Here is a 22,890-nt window from a genome sequence, read left to right on the forward strand (position 1 = left end):
CCAATCTGGTGCCCTGATACATGCGTCGTGCTGGGCGCAGCGGGAGGCAGTAAACAGGTATGTGGAGACGCCAGACAGACAGACAGACAGACAAAACACAGACGACCCGATTACATGCAACAGGAGGATAAAACACTGCGTCAATTCTCTGGTTCTGGTTTCGTTCTCGTATTGGATCAGTCGGGGCCCGCGTGCGACGCGCGAGCCAGCGGGACTGAGTCGTGAACAAAGCAGTGCACACGGGTACCACTCACGGTGATGCTGTTTTTTGGGGACAGATAGCCCATCTTACAGGATGGCAAAGGTTGTTTTTTTTCTTTCCGGCCCGTCTGGCTGGCCTGCTAGCAGTTAGTGGCTAACCCTGTTTATATATACTGGATGCCAATGTGAGCTGGCCTCAACTCCCCCCCCCCTCCCCCCCCCTGCACAAAACAGTGTAAACCACAAGGGCAGCGGTTTGCTTTAGTGCAGGTTTTCCCCCAAAGGGAAGTGGCCACAGCAGTCTGATGTACACTATGATGTCCACACGCCGTCTGCCAGTTAGGATTTAGACTTTTGGGGGATCTGAGGGGGTCACGTAACCACGGAGATCACGTGGCGTTTTACCTTTATGAAGGACAGGAGGCTAGGATTCTTCCTTAATTAATTAAAAATTATGTTGGATTATCAAATTTAGCTATCATCACTGTTTTGTTTTGAAGTCTGTTGGACAAAACGCGGTCCTTTTCAAGGGTCATTATTATTTAACTCTGTGTAAACATCATTTAAGTTTCCCCAACTCTCAGGCGTTAAAGTAGGCGTAACCGAGGACATGTTTGAGTGACAGCTGGTTGTCGCCTCAGGTCGCTGACAGCGTTATGCTGTGATGTCACTTCCAAGATGGAAGATCACAGAGACTTCTTCCATTTTATATACTGTTTTTTTTTTCCAGTCAGCCTGTTGTAAGCAAACTTAATTGAAAAATAATAATTCAGTGATACAAAGGGGCGGGTCTAACAATGTCATACAGGACGGCTCTTTGAGCTCCTGCAAAAGTGCAATGTCATCACATTCCTAGACGTTTGATATTTAGCCAATCACCCGCTTAACAGGCTCCCTCGTCTTCACTGGAGCTTCAGCCTAATGGTTTATTTCTGCACCGTTCTGCATAAACGTTCTCCTCCCCCGTGTGTGTGTGTGGGGGGGGGGGTGCTCACCAACCGTTACCCTGCTTTGGCTAATTTCTGACTCAAAACAGGAATGTGACGTTGGCCTTCTGCTCTTTTAATCAAACTAGGTTTTGAAACCGTGGAGTTGAAAAACAAAAAAGTCAGCAGACGGCTCGGGGTCTTTTTAAGTGTTTGCGTTGGAGTTGTGTCTCACGCGTTGTCTGGCTTTTAAGTGATATTTCACCTCAAAATGAACTCCGTCGGCCAGTTTTATACGGTTGTGACTGCAGGGTGCCACACGCTGAAGGGTGTTAACGTGAGTTCAGTTATTAGTATGTTGTGACTGAGTGTTTTTTTTGTTTTTTTTACACAGACCCAGCGTGCACCTCTTTGTGTCTCACCCCATGCACCAAAGGTCTCAGAGGGCTTGATGCGTGTTTGTTAGAGTTTGAAATTTGCATAACGTACGCAACCTAATTTGCGAGGAAATAGAAAGTAGCAGGACTCCATTTTAAACAGGTGTAAAACTGAAACTCACTGGCTTTAAGATGCAGCTGCCTGACTGAGTGAGCGACTCGGGGACTACTTTTAAGTCCTTTACATCACTTCATCTCAGCTTGAGATTAACCAAAAGAGACAAAAATAGTTTCCCAACTTCTCTCTCTTTCTCCTTTCCTTTTAAAAAAAATGTTTTTAGCCTCATCCTCAGTTTCCCCAAACAACCCCTTTAAGTTTCTTTGCCCCGGCCCCTTTTATACCAAAAAAAAAAAGAAAGAAAAAAAAAGAGAAATCCACTCTAACACAACTAAAAATTCATTTTGTCTGACCTAAATCAGAGGGTGTCTGCGCCATGGGCTTATTACACAGTGCGCTTAAACTTGTGTTGTGGAGGAGGATGGGGTATTATTATCTTCCAGCTACCCACCCTGCTATAAAAACTAGTGGTGCGACATCTCCTCAGCGCCGCGCTGCTGCCCTCCCTCCCTTCCTCTCACTCTCTCGCTCGTCCTATATGAGCCACACACACAAACAGTGAGGCTGACTCTCAACTCCACACACCAGCCACTCCGCTACACGGACAGACCCGGGGAACCACACTCCTCTGCTCCTCTGCTTCAGCTTCTCTCCATTGGATATTCCTATTATATATATATATTTTTTTTTTTTTTAATGTATTTTTGTGAATGGGCATCCGTGGCCGTTGTGGGGAGTTGGTGAATGGACTGGCCGCCCGGCACCGGCTGATTGACAGGCAAGGGAGGCAGCGGTGATCCAATTTTCTTCTTATTCTTTTTTTTTTTTTTTTTTTTTAAAGAGAAAGGGCGATGCTGAGAGGTCAAGCGAGGAGCAACGGAGCCTCTCAGTAGTCTGGAAATACAAAGACACGTGACGGGAATTTCGAGAGGCTGAAAGGCAAGGTAAGGAGATGAGCTCCTGAAGGCTGTGGAATGCTGGCCGACGTATCGAGACATGTTGGAATTTATGTGCAAGTCAGAGTTTTTTGGGAGCACGCGCTCGGGTGGCGCCTCAGAGCGTACATGTCCACAAGGACTTGTCACATTTCTTCAGAGTCAGAGCGATCAAGCTTGCACTTCATGTCCATCATGTTGCAGCGAGCACACGTGTAACAAGTAGGAGTCCCTGTTTCGCCCGAGTTGTCGTGGCTGCAGATCGCGAAGGCCCGACGAGGTGCAAGCGCGTTGATGAAAAGCCGCTTAACGACCCGCGTGATGGTTTAGGCTGTATTGTAAATATTGTGCCGTAAGATTCTGGAAATAGCGAGAGAATTTATAGCATCGCGGCACGTCTTGGAAATGTCAAACATAGTAGTTTAAGTGGGCTTAAGTATGTGTTTGGTCTCCAGCAGTAATTATGCATTGCACTTTTAGATATTCCGTATCTACACGGGGTTCTCCTTTTAAATCCAAAACAAATACTGAGGTAATTCATAAAGATAGCGGGATGTTTTCAGGGTGGACAAAATAAAAACATGTTATGTATTTGAGGCTGAGCTGTAAATGACTGTTTACAACAGACTGGTTGTTAGCCAGCTCACAGACCTCTTACCTCATGGACTGGTATCCCAATTAGAATTGTTAACCAGTTTTTGATTGTCATTCGTCCGTTGAGATTTATTCGTACGAGTCAACAAATGCTCTACGGCCGTTATTAACGCAACAGTTGTTAAAAAAAGGATACAATTTGGTGTTTAATTTAATCATTTTTCACGAGGTCACTCTAAAAGACTACCTTAAGTCAGACACGTGCTCAGCAGGCTCACTTACAGTGACAAGGAATTCATTAGAAATCAATGTCATACCGAAGTTTGCTCATTCACATTGTTTAGCTCTGTTAATTTGTCATGTTAGTTACATTGTTATGGTCATTCACTTTAAAAAACATATTTAACAATTCATGGTAAATCACATCACAATTTGAATGTAGGAACAATGCTAAATGAAATTTACAAGGCTTGATTTAAAAAAAAAAAAGCAATAATGCTTTGGTTTTATATTGTTTCGTTCTCAAAGAGGACATAACTTTGGGGGTCTTCATTCACACCAAACAGAATCGTAGAGAAACATAACGTCGTGTAGAAGGTAAAAAAAAAAAAAAATCAACATTCTTAATCACTGAACCGATATTCAGCAGCGAACCATAAACTTTGAAGGACTTTGTGGGTGAGAGACACAATGGTGTGTAGCTGAGGGCCCTCGGAGACAGAGAGGGGACATTCAGTGCAAACAGGCTCTTCAAGGAGGAGAGACAGTTAAATTGGCCTATGGATCTCTGGTGATCTTCTTCAAATATTTCACTTCGTCACACTGATAATATATGCAGCTTTAGTATGATTTAAAGGGTGAAATAATATCACACAGTGATTAAATCTAATAAAGAATTCATTGGTACATCCGCTGAAACATATAAACCACAATCTCTTATTGGTTGGAAGTTTCCACATATTAGAGTGTGTTGAAATCACAATTATCAAACTGTCTTTACTTCACTTCCAACATTATTGTTATGTGGAAGAAATATGCGCCAAACTCCGTGAAACCTTTCCACAAATAAGTTTCAAGCAATCCGCCACTTTTTTAGCAAAACTTGTCCAGTTAAAAGCTTGGTCCTGACACCTTTATAATTATTGTAAATAAAAAAAAAAAAAAAAACAACCCAGGTAACTGGAGTCATGTGCTGTTCACCTGCTCAGGTTGACATCAATTAAGAGCGAACCGTCCCCTGTGCAGCCCATAGGCACCAGACCGTCGTCAACCAGGGAGCTGTCCCTGTTCTGGTGTTAATGGACTCGCTTTCCACAGCCGGTCAAATCAACGTCTCCCACTAACAAGGTGTGCATTCCTGCCGTCAATACCGCCAGTTATTGTCCGTGCGCCGTTTTTTTTTTTTTTTTTTCTTTCTGGCAGGCGCTTGCCCGCCTTGACACCTGGTGACAACCGGGGTGAACTTTGGCCGCCGGTGATTTAGCATGTGGGTCAGGTGGCCGCGTGGCTCTGACGGGGATAAACTAGGTAGTTGTAGCTTACAGGCCAAACGAGTGTTGAGATGGACATTAGCCTGCTGATTTGTGGCCCTGGAGCCGGTCAGGGCTTCGGGACAAGTCGGCCGCTCCGCTCCAGAGGCGTAAAGAGTGATGCCGCTGCAACGGGGCCTTAGGGGTGGGCTGGGGGGTGGGGGGGAGAGGAGAAGGATCAGGAGGAGGTGAGGGAAGGGGGGGGGAGGGGGAGGGGGGGGGGGTTTCAGATCCCAGAAAGCAGATGAAGTTCTTGGGACAAAGACAACGCCGAATGGAGGTGACACATCGTCCGGGGTGGGAGTGCTGAGTTGAACGTGTTTAATGACTAAGTGAGGCATGAGAGGAGATGTGGCCCGGCACAGGCAGGCGGAAAACAAGAGAGATAGAGAGAGACTCACACAGAGAGAGAGAGGGAGAGATAGAGAGACACTCACACACAGAGAGAGAGGCAGGACTGTCCGTTAGAGGTCAGTTTAATAATTGAACCGATAGCTGAGGTATGAACGGTTTTCACAATGGAACAGAAATTCCTGCAAAGTGAACTAATTGGCCAACGATTGCAACGAAACCCGATTCAGACTGTTGTTTTATTCAAAAAACGTGTGACGGTCATTAAGTTTTATCAGAGAAGAAAAGGGGAGGGTGCCCTTCTTTGACTTTACTGGAAGACGAAGGTGGATAAGGAGCCACAGTAATTACCAGAACCCTTTCACAAGGCGTCCCCACCCTGGCTGCTCCGTGAACAGGGCCGTGTGTGGGAGGGAGGGGCGAGGGAGGGCGGGGGGAGGGGGGGGGGGGAAACGGGTTAAGGCTGTTTGCCTGATGAAATGTCGCTCCAGGACCTTGCGGTGGGAAAGCCGTGTGTCCTCGTTCCCCTCCCTGTCTATGTGGCACATCCTCCTCAGATCCTCTCCACGTTGTAATTAGGGTTAGGGTTAGGGTTAGTGGGGAGGGGGCAAACAGTGGGAACGGAGGGCGTGGGGTGGGGGTGGGGGGGGGGGGCAGCCTCCAGGAGCGGGTGGTGGGACGGATCGATGACGGCGGGTTGGGCCGAGCCCTCCCTGGTCGGACTCCTTTTTCCCTCCCTCTTATCCACTCCGTGTGTTGTTCCAAGCTCTGCGCCATTGTTTGCCTTGGCGGGCCCTCGGCTGGTGTTTGTGCAACCTGTTAGGGAACTTTTGGGGCCGTCTGATCTCTCCCACTTCTCCCGTCGGAGCGGTTTCGAGGTGGCTCCACGCAGCAGGTCTGTGGTCCTACATCCTGCACCACCACCCCCTCTATAGACATTTTAATTATGACCACGCTGCATCAACGTAGCAACGGTCACCTAGCAACAAGACGGACAAGAATAAACCACATGTAAGATGGGTATCCAAGTTGTATACCTGTAGGTGTACTTGTATACGAGTATGAGATTCTCTCTTTATTCCCCCTTTCTGGTGTGATCCACAAAAGAAAGTGTGTGTGTGTGTGTGTGTGTGAGCGCATTCAGCCATGGCTGTTTTAGAGCCAGTCATCAATGCAGCTGCGGTGAGTGATCCACGCATCAAAGCGTCTATCTGCACAGGCCTCCATGACCACTAAGCGTGGACGGGCATATTTGAAGCTCTACTCGTGTGTGTGAACGAACGAGCGCTCTGCCAGGGGAAGTTTTCCCAACCTCACGGTCTGGGTCCATGTCCGGTTTTTATTCTGTAGGGTCGTGTCCCTCGTTGTCCCCCCGGGGTAACTTCACTTCCTGCCTCGTCCTGTCCTGCCCTGTGATTGTCTGCAGTGTCCACGATTGTGTCCAATCACCCGCACCCTCCCCTGTGCATTTAAGCCACGTGAGTCTCTTGTCCCTGGTCAAAAAAAGTTACTTTTTAATAATCCAAAATCCAAGAATTCAAAAACCCATCAAGGGAAAAAAAACCGAGCACACGATGACTCTGACAACATGCAGACGAGCACATCATGCAACATGCAATGACGCGACCCAGGGACAAGAGGCCGACGCTGCAGACAATCACAGGGCAGGACAGGACGAGGCAGGAAGTGAAGTTAAAACCCGGGGACACGAGCGGCACGACCCTACAAAAATAAAACAGGACATGGACCCAAACCGTGACAACCACCCTCGCTGAAAAACGACAATGAATCAACAGGTGGGAACCCAGGAAGCTGCAGAGACAACGTCGAGCTCTTAGTCACGGAGCAGTAAATCAAACGAGAGAGGAGGGGCTATAGTGCACGAGTAAGCGTTCTCACAGGATACGCTGCGTCTATCTAGAGTACAATCTGACCTCTTTTGTCGTTTTGTTCATCGCTCAACCGCATGCCAGCAGCGGCAGAAGTCGTTTCAAAGGATGAAAGTCACACACTCTGTTACAGAGACTCTCGTCGAGCGTCAAACGGAAGCAGCGGTAAACGTATTAATGGGAAAGCAGTCGACGCCGTTTAATGTGTTGCCAGAGCGAGGGGTTTCCCGAAAAAAAAACACGCACAGAGAGAGTCGAAGAGCACGTTCCTACCAGAGATCGTGGTGGCACGTTCGAGAATAAATATTACACGATGCGATGTTTGCCGAAAATGAGACGTTTTGAGGCTTTATTTACCGCTTGTTGCCTTCGCTGCACAGATGGCACACAAACAAGCATGCCCACAGTATATTTTAATAAAGCGAGGCTGTCACTCATTGTTAGACAATATCAGCTTCCATCTATTCACATAACAACACTTAAAAAAAAATCCTTCATCTAATGAATGGCAGCTGCTTGTCAATGATGACTCCTAAAAATCAATGTTTTCAGAACGATAAATTAAAATCATTTGCCTTAACATGGAACTTCTTCCTCACAAGATGAAGAAATGTTTATGTTTCCAACGGGTCTCTGTGGATTTTCAATGTGAAAATGACGGTGACCAATCATCACCTGGCAACAGGAGGCCAAAGAGGACTTGTTCAGATGAATCACAGTATAAAATTCTCAAGGTATTTTCGAACAAAAACTGCACAACTCTTTTGTACGTATTTATCATTCAAACTGACTTATATCCTGGTTCATTTGTGAAGCTTCATTTATTTGACTCTTCTCTATATTTTAACGATTTATTAGCTGTATTATTAATACTTTGTGTTCATGACCTTCAAAATTTGAACGACTCAAAAAAACCCGAATGAGGGTTTTAAGAGCACCATGTTGGCTGTGGTTTAAATGCTCCTTGCCATGTCCTTCTCTTCCAGACCACAACACAGAGGAGAATGGTTCACCACAGAGAGGAGGATCTGATCGGGATCCCCTTCCCAAATCACAGCAGCGACGTCCTGTGCAGCCTCAACGAGCAGCGCCGCGACGGCCTGCTGTGCGACGTCGTCCTCATCGTCCGCGACCACGAGTACCGCACCCACCGCTCCGTCCTGGCCGCCTGCAGCCAGTACTTCAAGAAGCTCTTCACGGTGGCCACGGCCGCCGGCGGGGACCACCATCCCGCGGTGGCCGTGTACGAGATCGACTTCGTGGCGCCGGAGCCCCTCACGGCCATCCTGGAGTTCGCCTACACGTCGACGCTGACCGTGACGGCGTCCAACGTCAAGGAGATCCTGAAGGCGGCCCAGATGCTGGAGATCCCCTGCGTCATCAACGTTTGCCTGGAGATCATGGACAGCGGGGGTGGCGGGAGAGCGGAGGACGGAGAGGAGGAGGAGGAGGGGGAGGAGGAGGAGGACGAAGAGGAGGAGGAGGAGGAGGAGGAAGAAGAGGAGGACGAAGAGGAGGACGAGGGGTCGAGGAGGGACGAGCGGGGGGACGACGTCAGCGAGAGGTCGCCGTCGGAGAGCCGGGGCCAGAGGAGGCCCCCCGGGACGGAGGAGTCGCCGCCTCCCAGCACCTCCAAGTACCACCAGCAGCTGGACCGGCACAGAGGGTCGTCCCACTGGTCTCCGGACTCCCTGAGAGGGAAACAGGTACGGTTGACTGGTCCTTTCGGGGTTTACTTGCGGTGCATTGTCTCTGTTCAAAAGTCCAAAAGGGCTTGACGGCCGGCCGCCTTGTGTTGCAGGAGAGCATGGAGAGCCGGGCTCTGAAGGACTTCTCCATCGAGTCCCTCCTCCAGGACGGCCTCTACCCCCGCGCGTCGACGCTGGACCGGAGGGCCGACCTCTCGCCCCTCCTGCCGGGCTTCTACCCCTCCATGTGGGCCGCCGAGTTCCCGACCTTCCCCAAGCAGTTCCTGAATCCCGGCCACCACCAGCATCCCCAGGCGGGGGCCCCGCAGCAGGCCGGGCTCCCCCCCCACCACCACCACCACCACCAACACCACCACCACGCCTTCGCCGCCTCGGCCCCGCTGGACGCCGCCAGGCCCCTGGATCTGGCCGCGAAAAGGGGGATGATTAAGGAGGAGGCGAAGGACGACATCCCCCTGAGCCTGCTCAGCGGCGACTTCCTGAAGGAGTTGGTCAGCTCGGGCCTCGGCGGCGCCGTGGGCGCGGGGGGCCCCGGGCCGCCGGAGGGTCACGCCCTGGGTCCGATAAAGGACGAGGCCGACTTCCGGTCGTACCTCAGCTTCCTGAGCTCGGCGTCCCACCTGGGGGCGCTGTTCCCCCCCTGGCAGATGGAGGAGGAGCGGAAGATGAAGCCCAAGGCGTCGCAGCAGTGTCCGATCTGCAACAAGGTGATCCAGGGAGCCGGCAAGCTGCCGCGACACATGAGGACCCACACGGGCGAGAAGCCGTACATGTGCACCATCTGTGAGGTTCGATTCACCAGGTACGTGGAGAAGCACTTCCTCATCCTCATCATCATCAGTTTGCTTTACGTGTTCCGCATTAGCGGGCCGCGGAGAGATCACCTCGAGATCTTCCGGTTCCTGTGCGTTTTCGCTTCAAAGCGGCGGCTTATGTAAAACCACAGGTTTAACGGAAAAGTACCCCGTTGACTTTAGACTGAGGTTAATGTGTTTTCACCAAATCTGAACATCAAAGAGCTCAGAGTGGAAAGCCCCCCCTGCGGTGTCTCTTTTTTTTTGTTGCATTATAGTGATACGTGCAAGAGGAGATCTAAAAAAGCCAAAGAAAAGCAGTCTACGTGTAAACATTTCGTCCCACAACGCTGTACAAAAAAAAAAAAAAATGGTTTTGTTCTTTTCTCAGACAGGACAAACTCAAGATCCACATGAGGAAGCACACCGGCGAGCGGCCCTACATCTGCCTCCACTGCAACTCCAAGTTCGTGCACAACTACGACCTCAAGAACCACCTGCGCATCCACACGGGCGTGCGGCCCTACCAGTGCGAGCACTGCTACAAGAGCTTCACGCGGTCCGACCACCTGCACCGGCACATCAAGAGGCAGAGCTGCCGCATCTCCCGCCCGCGCCGGGGCAGGAAGCCAGCGGCCTGGCGGTCGGCGGCGGGCGCCGGCAGCTTCCTGTGCCCGCCCGCCGCCGTCGCCGCCAACCGGTTCGCGGAGAACGGGTTGAGCCCGGCGTACCAGGGGGTCAAGGGTCACGGACTCGGGGAGATGCTCGGCGACAGGGGCCCGGGTTTCAAGGGCGGCGAGCGGCGGGAGGAGGCGGCGGGGGGGGGGAAGGCCGCGGCGGGGAGGCAGAGGGGAGTGTTCGCCTTCGCCCTGGCGGGAGAGGAAGTGCTCGCCCGCTCTCCGTTTTACGCCGCGACCTCCGACCCCTGGACCGTGCGGCTGGAGCGCGCTCCGCCCATCCCCGAGGCGGCCAAATGAGGAGAGAAAGGAGACGAGGAGAGAAAGGAGACGAGGGAAGGAAGCGCCTCAGGGTCGCTGTCTGTTCTGCTCCGGGACGCTAAAGCACCTTTTTTTTCTCAAAAAGTGAAAGTGAGACGGATGAACCTTTTGAAGCCTGCTGAGTCACAGTACAAAACAAAACAAAAAACAGACTTGCTGTTTGTTTCCTCTTGAGGATCAGACGCAGTCTGATTTAACCAGTTGAAAGATGTCAAGTCAGATTTATTGTTTACAGATATTTTGATCGCATTTTAAGAGGAGGCAAAACAGTTTGACACGGCTAATGAGGAAAACGTATCGCGATGCTGTTATATTATATATATTTGCGTTATTTATGTTTCCAGCCAACTCGGTCCTACGACGTCCTCTGAAGCCAGATGTGATCCGGCCTTTTGTACTGAAAAGTATTCGTATGCAGTAAAATACAAGAATCAGAGCAGGACAAAGTGCACTTCTTAGTGTCCTGTGTGATGAATGTGAAATAAAAGATAAAATTGGTCGAGCGCGCGTCGTTAAAAGAAGGTCGATTGCGGTCCAATTTCAAAAGGGAAGTGAAGTTAACATAAACGAATAGAATGCAATTTCAAATATATGAATAAGCCTTCATCCAATCAAATCACAGCGAGTTTTATTTGAATATTGTGTTTTAAGTTTGGAAAAAACAGACCAAGAAAAAAAAAAACATCAAAATGTTTCACTTGAGCAGGGCTTCGTCTGGCACATGCCCTGCAGGTATGTTTGATCCTGACATTGATATTTAATGATATTCCAAAACAAAGGGAACCCACTTGAAGTGTACAAAATCAGGACATTTGATAACGTGTAATTAGCCTTTCACTGCCTTGTTCTGATTTAAACTCCTCGCCTGCACTATTGTACATAAGGACACAAACTCTTTGGCCATGGTGTTAATTACAGTCAGCGTTGCTGATGTAAAATAATATATGTATGTATATATATATATATATATATATATATATATATATATATATATATATATATATATATATATTGATCTCAAAAGGCATCCACCCAAAGATGTGTACTTTGATATTTCACAGACTTGAATACGACTTTGTTTTGATGTTTATGAATATGTGTGTTTCTGACCAATCAACCGTCGCTTTAGCTGAACAGTGTGCTTGTGTTTTCTCTGCTGCAACAAATCAACGGGGTGAAGTTAAGCCCTAGTTGTTTTTCATATAACGTTCATCTCTGATTTGTGTATAAAGAAGTTAAGAATGATTTGAATTGAAATGGGAAAGTATTTTCTTGCTATTTATGCATATTTAAATGAATGAGCCTTGGCTATATTTTGCAAATCTGTTTTATAAAGACACTAAATGTTGAACTTTGCTCTACTTTCGGAGTGTTTTTTCCTAATATTACCACTTTGAGATGTGGCTCCTGGTTTTAGGTTGTGGGGTATTTATTTGTAATCTTTGCTAAAGAGCAGGAGGATCCATTCCCACTCAGGATGGTGACAAGCGGATAAAATATACAATAGAGAATATCTAGGTAATAAAAATACATTAGTTTACAGCATTTCCATACTTAAATAAAGTAAAGCAACACACATTGTCCTTGATTTGATTGGTGACCAAATTGTTTTATTATATGGAGTAATGTCGACCCAGTAGTCTGTGTTATATTAAATCAAATTGGTTCAAATGGAACCCAGTGTTTGTATGAAAAGTTATTTCAATGAACTGGTAAGTAAAACCATGTGCTTCCTTGTCATGGAACATGTTTATCCACATTAATCTGAGAGATTTCATATATTCAATGTCTAAATTGAGTTTATAGCGCGGACCAATGCCAAAAAAACACGGCAGCATTTACACCTCTGGGTGGGCCTTTAAAATATTCACGATGCAACAAGACAACACGAACAAAACCGCAGGAAGCCCAAACGTCGGTGCGATTAATCAACATAAAACCTGATTTACGATCTCCGGCCTCTTTGCATCACCTCCCTGCCAGAAACCCCGAGAGGCGTAGCTGGTTATTTAAGGCCCTCGTGGATATACAGTATATCAGCAAATGAAGTGAGATGAACATAGTTAACATCTTAACAATAAATCCGCGGTGTGACGTTACAGGATTCCAATCCTAAATCTTAACTGCATGATTATATATCATCACGAGAGGTAAAACTGTAGGAGAATTGCGTGTGAACAAGAGGTTACACAACAGCCGGTAAAAAGTAAAGTTTGCACAGCACCTGCCACTCTGCTGCATTAGTTCACTCCCACACACACACGAGACCAGAGAAGGAGTATAGGAGTATAGGAGGTATTATTATTTGTTCACTGTAATGTTGGGTTGTCATCTCCTGCCGCAAAGATTATGTCATTAAACGATAACACAAGCAGAGCGCTGCTGTTTGAGCATGAGGTCGACCAGACGAATGGACGAGTGATCAAATGAAATGTGGCCGATCAATCAAACCCACTCCTTCAGTGTCAATACGTAGTGAGTCAGAAGCAAGGAATTACTGTTCAAAGTTGAGCAGTGGAAGCATTCAAGCTTCAAGTTTTAACATCGTGACCGTTCACAGCAACATTTATCTTTAAGATTTATTCAGTTATTGTTATTATAAGTTAATGAGTAATTATTATTATTGATTATTACGTTGTTACATAAGTAGTTTAAAGTTTACATTTCATTGGCTGTGCTCCATAGTGCACTCGACTGTTTGTGCTTGGCTGACCTCTAGTGGACAATAAGCAGTACTGTAACTGTCCCTTTATTTATAGTTCCTTATATTAAAACAAATATCCCAAATGATATGTTCATATGAGCATACACTGTGTGAAAATAAGGAAAAACTGTCTGAGACTGATGATGGATTGACACAAAGACATATCTCATGAGAAGGTAAAAAATATATTTAATAACTACTGGTATTTTTACCATTTTTAAATGATTTTTCAGCCAAGTGGCAAATTAACAAAATAAAATCTCACTTTTAAAAACAACCCTTCCATCCTGATTTGGATTTTTACCCTCTGGGGGGAGCTAAAGATTTAACTTTATTTTGGGACAATAATAAATTGGACTAATTATTACACAAGCAGCATAAAATGAGTCACACATGTTTGGTGGTTGAAGATGTGTATCTTTCTTTTCTTGTTTTCAAGAAGTCTGGTGAAAGTCTATAAAGATTAATTAAGGACATAAAAAACAAAGAGCCTGCGGCGAGGGCTTTTTTAAAGACACACTGCAGACCACATCCTTTCTTGTGGGGCAGAGATCACCAACAACGCAACTTGGGGAATTACACCAAGAAATACGGAAGATTTAAGTACCCGAGGCACACAAATAAGTCACTGTGGATAAGCCGCGTTCCCTGACCCCACCACACAAACAAAGGTCATGTGCTCCTTCATTGCTACTCACCGGGATGCATGCTGGGAATCTTCCTTCCTCAAAAAACATCAGCAACAGACGATACTTGTGACCATCTTTGGTCATTTTTAATCCCCCTGGCGAGGTATTACTCGCGTGCCGTCTTCTTCATTGCACATGGCGCATTGCTGTGCTCCCCGCTGCCGTCGCGCATGAGACACAAAATCCTAAATAAACTGCTCAATTGCTTGAGATAAAGAAAATCTGAGGTGTTAAACAAAACTTCGTACTCAATTGAGGTAAAAAAGAAAGCAGCGACGTGTCTTTGGGTTTGTGGCTGGTGAGGCAATGAGTCAGATTTACCATAGAGTAGATTAATTCGCCATTCAACTGGCAGCTTGGAGTCAAAGTGTGTATGTGTGTGTATGTGTGTGTGTGTGTGTGTGTGTGTGTGTGTGTGTGTGTGTGTGTGTGCACACGATTTCCTGACCCTCAACCCTCCTGAGGTGTCTCTTCCTGTCCCATTAACCTGCTGTCCTTTCTCTGTTTCCACCAGTCACCACCCTTAGGGCCCATGTTGGTACACTTAACGGCCCTTGCTGGGTCCGGTAGTGTGTGTGTGCGTGTGTGTGTGCATAATGTTTGCAGACACAAAGTGTTGCGCATGGATATCCTCTGAGGAAGCTGTGTGACAATGCAGCCAGTGGGAGCACCGGGCCCGGCGGCGGTAGCCGGGGTCTGATGTTCTCTGTGCAGTTTCTGAGGGGCCGACGAGGAAACACCTTCAAAACAAAGGGCCTTGGAAAAGGCAACCGTTGGTCACATGACCTCAAATCGGAGCGATATATGTGACATGATTTAAAGGTCGCTGGCAGCCATGTGAGCCGCTCCAAATGTATTTATCCCTCCAGTGACGAAAGCCTGTCACAGTAATATTATAATTATAATTTAGTTGGGCCCCCAACTGTCTCCATGGCATTAAGTAAGTTCCCCCTGTTACTTCCTGGTCTCTGCATTTGGATCCGCCCACCACGTGTCGTAACAAGAAGTGCTGAAATCAACGGCGGCAGAAATAGGCTGAGAACAAAGCAATGAACTTGTATAATATCTATTCATTGGCCCCGGGGGCCATTGTTCAATCTCCTTCCAGCTCTGTTTTGGTCCCCCTGTTGACCGGCCATGTGGCCCCTTATGAAATAAGTCTAGTTTTGGGAAAGGAATGTACAGCTGGGAGGTTTTAGTATGCAAAGCATTTTCATCTGTAAGGTCAATTTTCTATTAAATGGGTGACTAAACTTTAGCATTGTGACGTCAAGAGGAAACATCGCAACTGAGGAGACGAGGACCGGTTCTGCTTTCACGGTTCCTTAATTTTTATTTTTAACAAAAAAAGTGATGAAGCCATGTGGTCAAACCACAAAAAGCATCAGAATCACACCTTTATTTATTCACTCAACGTTGTTTTAAGTTAACAGAAAATGAGTTACAAATGATTGACAGGTTATTTGACAAAGCTTCTTGCAGTCATCTATTGAAAGTAACACCTTGTATCAGGCTGCAGGAAATGGCCTGAGAAACCGTCGGTTTTGTGCATGTACTCTCCCCCATTTTTACAAGAAAGGAGGAAGGATTATTTTAAATAAAGAAAGCAAAAGAAAAACTTGATGCATGTAGCTATGTCCTTTCATTGACCCGAGCACTCCAACCTGTGCATCGGCGCATGCTTTGTGTTCCTTCCATGTCCTCAAAGGGCTTTTATATTTGAGGAGAAGCTATAGATCCGGATCACAGCCAAACTCAACCGGTGCTCCGGGTGCACATGCTGGCATGCATGCATCTGGCACGCGCACATCCATCACCTAATGCACACCTCTATTTAGTCAGGGCTCCTACATAATGGTTTCCGGTACACTCAGTTTGCATCTAAGTCATTTCCTATCGATTCCATCAACAGGAAGCAAACTGTTAAGATTAAAATGTTTTCGAGAAGAGCCAGCCTAAATCATACCAGTCATATTATTGAGCTTAGACGAAAAACACGTGAAAAATGAAGATGAAAAATACTGCATCATGTTGTTGACAGAAACACCTTCCAAGGTGTTGCAACACCTCAGCGTCCAGTGACAGAAGATTTACTTTAGAACTACTGTTGTCTTAATATTTTAAGTTATTTCAAATATGCTTTCATGGCTACATCGCTAAATAAATGAATGAAAAACGGCGATGAAAGAAACATGAAATTGTAATGTATGCCAAATAAACTTCCATGTATTTACTCACCTGCAATGTGGGAGCTGAACTCGTGGATTATTGATTTAAAAGCTTTTGTTATACCGTTTTCACCCTTGTGTTGTGGTGTAAATACAAGTGTTTAACAACTGATTTTCAGCCTTCTTTTTTGAGCTTCTTTTGAAAAGATGAAACCTCAGGTTCAGATGACACGGTCAAAGTGAAGCCGCTTGAATCGCTGCTAAACTGTAAGAAATATAAAGAGGTTTCTTTTTAAAAAAAAAGAATATCAAAAATAATTCTGCTTTGCAGCTTCTTGAAAGAACTCTCATGTGTTTGTTTTTCACAGATTGTGTTATAAGGAAAAGGCCCAGACGGGTTGTTGCTGATGATCAATAAACATAATGCATGGCAGACATTGATATTTTGGGTGATGAATGAACTTTACCCACGGACCCCCGGACTGCTCTCTGGTTAACGGTAATGCATCAGCCGTGCATTCAGCAGTACTTGGGGCGCTGACCAGTTGGCTGCTGGACATCGATACAACAAGCGCTCAGTGCACTGCGGACCTAATGGGCCCGAGAGAGAGAAAAGGCCCGAGCTCGTGATCGATGGACTATGGACTAAACCGCCGGTGCAATTGCCCTCAGCTAAAAGACACCGGCGTTGCTCCCGGTTTAATGCGGCGTGACTGGCAGCTCATCGGGACAACAAGGTTTTAACATCAGGACAAGGCGGTGGTCACGTTAATTCCAACAGCTGCATTTGGAATGAGATGAACCGCCTCTGAGAACAAAGGGAGTGTTTTTTTGCTGCGTATATTTCCTGAGAATGAGTCCAAATTAAAGGGGAACTTCCTTCATCAAATGAGTGCAGTACATACCGCTTTATATGAATGACTGAGGCTTTACGAGTCATCACTTAATCTATTTATCAATTCTCTGAATTGAATGTTAGGACGTGATTAGACAGTGTTACCCGAAGAATTTAAGATGACCGTTGATTTAAAAAAAGTGTGTGATGTTTTATATCTTGTTGACACATGCACGCATGTGGAGGTGTGAACAATATGAAGAGGGCAGTAAAGCTTGACTGGGAACCATGCAATTATCACTGAAGCAACAACAGAAAAACTGTGACATCTGCCTTCAGTGTTCTCTCTTCCATTAAATTTGCACATGCACCATCATTGAAGTCGGACGGCACTGGAAGAACCAAAAACCTCCGATTCCAAGGAAGTGACGGAATTGAAACTCCTATTTCCGTCCGTGTGGCCTCCCCAAAGGTCGGCAGATCTGAAACGTTTCCAAAGTCACGTCTCCGAGGCCGCGTCTTGGTTGAGTCGCATGCAAAGAGGCCCGCCGTGCCTCGAAATACAGCCGCCGCAAATACACACACACACACACACACACACGCGCGCGCGCACACGCAGGGCGGGAGGGGACGGAGCGCCTCAGATTCGTAGCCCAGACTCCCGCGGTGTGTTTGGCCTCAAAATGGCCGAGGGCTTGAAAATTAAAGGCAGGGTTCTGGTGTAATTGCACATTGGACGCGCCCGCCGCCCACGGCTCCGACCCCCTTCATCCAGCGGCGCTCGGAGAGGGGTCGAGAGCTCGCACGAGGCAAACCCCGGGCGGAGCAGCGGGGGCGCATTGATGCGGGCCAAAGTCTTTGTAAGATGTGCTTACACCAGGGCCCTCATCTTTAAACCATCACTCAACCACAAGTTCCCTGCTGTTGGACGAGAGGGGCTGTTGTGCTGCTACCAGTCGCATTATGATCAATTATGAATGTTGTTAGGATACTTTATAGACGTGGTGATTTGTAAGCACCGCTTTTATACAGCGGCATGATAAATAATAAATATTCTTATATATATATTCATCTCCTGAGTCGAAAGGAAGTGAGTTGAATGCTTTCTGTCCATATCTACGGACAGCAGGAAGATCCTTTAGGAATCTCTTTTGGTACAACATTATATCCATATATAAATATGTCAATTAGCTCATATTCATAAAGCGTTGAATTTCATTTTGTTTTAATCAACAGCAAACAATGCACATTCACTCGTTGCTGCACGTAAATGCACCTTTTAGCTACTCGGGCTTCAGTTTAGTATTTTCATTTAATGCCACGTCATTCTTCAGCTCAATACATTATGGACGAATAATATATATTCTTTACCACGTTTCCTTTACAGCTGTATCGGTCTTTTTGATGACAAACAAAACAAACGATAGATACAATGCAGAACAATATGGAACTGTATAAGTTAAATTATTAATATAATAATAATAATAACGATAATATTCTATTGCACAAATCAGTTCTTTAAGTACACTGAACTGTTTTAACTCGTGTTCGACGGCTACTTGTGTTAAACAGAGCGTGTGGATGTGTCTTCCAGGCGGTTTCGGTCCCAAAGGCTGAGCAGTGGAAACTTTCCCTGCAGGGATGGTTTCAGCAGCTGGCCAAACACTGCTGTCCAAATGAAGGGTTGCAGCATGTCGGTTTTGCACTTAAATAATATAGCATTATAATAGCAGGAAATCACACGTACGGGGCATCGCTGGTTTAGGGGAGAACTACTGCTTCCCGAGGCTGGAAAAAAAGGGGGGGGGGAGCCACAGACTTTAATTACTGTCCTCCTGACGAAGACATTCAGCCTCACTTGAAGCAGAGGAGCGGTTGCTTACAGAGGAGTGTGAGGGTGGTCCTGCAGAGGAAAAAACCCTCCACCCCGCGCTCCTCTTCGGCGGACTATGAATACACACAGACATGGACTCACTTTAACCACATATTATGGGTTTGTACTTGCTGAAGCTTTCACATTTGACTCAACGTTCATGTTGATGCAGATGCGAGGGCCACATCCCTGTAGTTTGCAAGGTTTTTCCACCCGTGCTGCTGGCCTGTTAATCCAGCTGCCTTCACGTGGACCCACTCTGTGATTGGTCCCAGATTTGCTGCGGGTCCTGAGTAGCTTTTTGGCTTTATTCCCTGAGATCTTTTCCAACGTTGCTGGCAAAAGGAAACAACGGAATTGTGACAGTAACGAGGCAAATGGACCGACGCCAGACCACAGCTGTTTATTCTACCACACGAGACATTCCTCAGGGTTAATAATCACAGACACTGGAAGATATCTAATGATTTGGTCTGTGACACAGTGCAATATGTGCTTATTTCTGGGAACGGGGTGGGCAGCTAAACTTGCTGGGCAGTTTAACATGAAGCAGTAGGTTCTGTTTGCTCCTGTTTTAAAATACATGTCATTCTTTCAGTCACATGGGCATTTTTACTTTTTTTGTAAGTATGTGCAGTGCAGATCCCACTACGTCACATCTATTTCAGAGTCATCATCTGTCTTGGTGCCTCTCAGACTCTGTGGGTCGGTCCCTCTGCTCGCTGCCAGCCCTGCCCATCCTTCCTGGATGTGAGGTCACGACCGAAGGACCAGAACAAAGGATGGGCTTCAGTCATTCGGACCTAAACTTCTTACAGTTTATTGTATTCTCGCTCTTTCGCTTTTTTTTTATTTTTTCATCCATGTCCAGAAAGAAAAGGAAAAGAAAACAAGCTTTTGCACACTGCAGGCTTGTTTAAAGTGAGCTCCATGTGTGCAGAGACATCGCTGATAACACTGTGTTATTGAACACTGTACTTTTTAGTGAATGGGCCTTAATTCTATATTCTGTGTGTTGATTTTCATTATTGGTACTATTTGTGGATTTGTATCTCGTTGGATAGAATCCTTGTTAACTGGAAACAGTCTAAATACTTATTTAAACTTATTTCAAATCAATCAAGCACACAAGTGAAGCTAAATGAAAAAATAAAGTTTCCAGCACACATTAACATTATATAAATATGAAAGTAGAATTTCCATGTTCATTGTACATTCTGCTCTCAAAAAACACATCTGGGACCAAATCAGTGCAACATATATGACCAAAGACTGTATGTGAGACGTCGCCCCCCCCCTCTCGCTCCCTCCCTCCCTCCCTCTCCTCGCTCTGCCTCCCCGGGCTGAAGGAGGCAGAAAGGAGGGGAGTGACTTCCAGCCGACGGTCCACATCGACTCCGCAGTCGAGAGATCCGGGGGAAGATGAGCGAGGAGGACCTGAAATGTGCGACCCCCCCACCGTCCACGTGCGTTTCCCCCGCCAGGCTGAACCGTGACCGCGAGCCTCCCGTCGCGCGGTAAGTTCCAAACAGCTGATCGGCGCGTTCCACAGGTCGAGATGTTTGAGCGCACGGCATCATGTTGCATCTGTCACGGTTACTGATACCGGAGTACGGGAGAACCCAAATGCACGACTCGTACACGATGGACAAGACAGGAGGGTTTTAATCAAGGTTCAGGCAGGGTCAAAACCGGGAGATCCGTCAGGAGGCAAACAAGTCCAGAGGGGCAGGCAGGTAATCCGTAGACGAGGACAGGCAGGGTCAGAATCAGGAGGGCACACAGACAGGCAGACAAATCCAAAACGGGGCAGGCAGGTAAATCGGGGTCGAGGAACAGACGAGGTCGGAATCGAGAAAAACAGGATGGCTTCGGGAAACGCTGGAAAACTTGGTAGAACACACAAGACAATCTGGCAGTGAGCAACAGAATGTGACTGGCTTAAATAGTGAGTGACTGACGAGGGAAGGCACCACAGGTGAGGGTGAGGAGAACCAGGTGCAGGAAATCAGGTGACGAGGTGGGAGGATCTGAAATGACAGGAGAGTTAGTGAACATGCAGTGGAGATGAATAGACTATGATGTGAACACCCAGTGAAGATGAAAAATAAACTATGATGTGGACGTATGTGTGACAGCATCTTTGCAAAAGTCTTTCTGCGGGTCTTCTGCTGCTCCTTTCCTTTGGACTGAAGAATGCTGCATTGTTCCGCTAAAACCAGATCAAAGCAAACATTTCTGTATTGTTGGAACAGCTTGTTATAAACTGAACCACGGCTTCCTGCAGCTGAGCTCGGTGGACCTGCTGACACTGGATGCCAGCAAAGATGATCAACCCTCGGATATACCTCCACTACAACTACACGGGGAAGCTGGACCGCCGGCCGACCGTCGGCGCCAGCCCCGGCGCCGTGGACGCCAAAACCGCCGCGTTCCTCGTCGTCTGCAGCTGCATCGTCCTGGAGAACCTCGCCGTGCTGGTGGCCATATGGAGAAACCACAGGTTCCACCACCGCATGTACTTCTTCATCGGCAACCTGGCGCTGTGCGACACGCTGGCCGGAGTGGCCTACCTGGTCAACCTGCTCCTGTCCGGGGAGAAGACCCTGCGGCTCTCCCCCGCGCTCTGGTTCGTCAGAGAGGGGAGCATGTTCGTGGCGCTCGGCGCCTCCGTTTTCAGCCTCCTGGCCATCGCCATAGAGCGCCACCTGACTATGATCAAAATGAGGCCCTACGACGCCAGTAAGAACCACAGGGTGTTTCTGCTGATTGGGACCTGCTGGCTGATCGCCGTATCCCTCGGGGCCCTGCCAATCCTCGGCTGGAACTGCCTGGACGACCTCCCCGACTGCTCCACGGTGCTCCCCCTCTACAGCAAGAGGTACGTCGCTTTTTGCATCACCGTGTTCATGGTTCTGCTCCTGGCCATGTCGGTGCTCTACGGCCGCATCTACATCCTGGTCAAGTCCAGCAGCCGGAAAGTGAGCAAGAGCAGGAACTCTGAGCACGCCATGTCCCTGCTGCGCACCGTCATCATCGTGGTCGGCGTCTTCATCGCCTGCTGGACGCCCCTCTTCGTCCTGCTCCTGGTGGACGTGGCGTGCGGGCAGCGCTGCCCGGTCCTCTACGAGGCCGACTGGTTCATCGGCCTGGCCGTGCTCAACTCGGCCATGAACCCGGTCATCTACACGCTGGCCAGCCGCGAGATGAGACGGGCCTTCCTGGGCCTGGCGTGCGGCGCCTGCCGCGGCGGGAAGGCCTCGGCCGGCGGCGGCGGAGGCAGCGGCGGAGGCAGCGGCGGAGGCAGCGGCGGCGGCGGAAACGGGCGGTCCCTGGAGCCCAGCCGCAGCAGGAGCAAGTCGTGGAGCAGCCAGAACAACCCCGACCAGAACCGGCGGAGCTCCGGGCAGGCCGAGGCCGAGGAGGGGAAGGAGGCGGGGAGGCCGCAGGGGAAGGTCTCGGTGGTGGCGGGAGGGGCGGGACATGCCGCCATGGAGGGGGAGAGGAAAGACTGGCCCTGAAGTAGGTGGGGGGGGGGGGGGGGGATTCAGGGAGACCAACAGGGATTGTAATGGTGATCGATTGAGAATGAAGGATTTCTCCTTTGAGGTTGTTACTTATACATCTAGCTTCAAGTCTGGAAGCGCATTAAAATGTTCACTCTTGGATCAATGTGTTAGGCCCATAGGTTTGACGGCACAATCCATATCACCTCTTTGTGCAGCTAATATTTCATCTCTCCCCAGTGAGAGGCTCCTACCTCCAGATTGGGTCAGTGAACTGAACAATGAAACTCTTTACTGGTTGAGGTGCCAAAACCGTCTAAAAACAGCGCCGCGTTGCTGTTTATTAAAAGGAGACGCAGGGTCACAGAGCTGTTTTACTTGCGTCGTGCGTAGTGGGCGTTTTGGAGGGGTGCGTCTGTCAGGACAGTGAAGCCTTGCGAATTGATCTTAACCTCCAAAAGGAAAGGGGAAAAAAAACAAAAAAACATTTCTCTGTGGTTCCAGATGTGACCCTCCAAGACAGAAACGAAATTAATGACAAATGTATACAAGAAATGACCGGAACGACAAACAATGGAAGTTATTTATTATTCTATGCAGTCTATTCTGTAATGTTGTATTTACTCAGAAGTACCGTGCTGTTGCTGTAATAACAGCTATATTATACATTGCATCTGTTATTACTAAAAATAGG

The 22,890-nt window shown here is 47.6% G+C and overlaps 2 protein-coding genes across 2 annotated transcripts; both read left to right on the top strand.

Annotated features, from left to right (window-relative positions):
* Positions 1-1,732: 1,732 nt before the first annotated feature.
* LOC119227090 (zinc finger and BTB domain-containing protein 7C) lies at positions 1,733-11,772 on the top strand. Its single transcript, XM_037485566.2, has 4 exons — positions 1,733-2,566; positions 7,907-8,626; positions 8,722-9,431; positions 9,815-11,772. The coding sequence occupies exons 2-4, from the start codon at positions 7,925-7,927 to the stop codon at positions 10,398-10,400; spliced, it is 1,998 nt and encodes a 665-aa protein (XP_037341463.2). The 5' UTR covers positions 1,733-2,566; positions 7,907-7,924; the 3' UTR covers positions 10,401-11,772.
* An 8,288-nt stretch (positions 11,773-20,060) lies between these two features.
* Positions 20,061-22,211, top strand: LOC119227030 (sphingosine 1-phosphate receptor 3). The gene is made up of 2 exons (XM_062559020.1): positions 20,061-20,207; positions 20,978-22,211. Exon 2 carries the CDS (start codon positions 21,006-21,008, stop codon positions 22,209-22,211), a length of 1,206 nt encoding a protein of 401 aa, XP_062415004.1. The 5' UTR covers positions 20,061-20,207; positions 20,978-21,005.
* Positions 22,212-22,890: the final 679 nt, after the last annotated feature.

Source organism: Pungitius pungitius, chromosome 18 (assembly GCF_949316345.1).
Source record: "Pungitius pungitius chromosome 18, fPunPun2.1, whole genome shotgun sequence".
NCBI classification, from domain to species: Eukaryota; Metazoa; Chordata; class Actinopteri; order Perciformes; family Gasterosteidae; genus Pungitius; species Pungitius pungitius.

Excerpts from the sequence above, each read along its gene's own strand:
- LOC119227030 (XM_062559020.1), top strand. The coding sequence starts at position 21,006 with ATGCCAGCAAAGATGATCAACCCTCGGATATACCTCCACTACAACTAC.
- LOC119227090 (XM_037485566.2), top strand. The coding sequence starts at position 7,925 with ATGGTTCACCACAGAGAGGAGGATCTGATCGGGATCCCCTTCCCAAAT. Across the intron at positions 8,627-8,721 it reads ACTCCCTGAGAGGGAAACAG|GAGAGCATGGAGAGCCGGGC; the intron begins GTACGGTTGACT and ends CTTGTGTTGCAG. Across the intron at positions 9,432-9,814 it reads TGTGAGGTTCGATTCACCAG|ACAGGACAAACTCAAGATCC; the intron begins GTACGTGGAGAA and ends TTCTTTTCTCAG.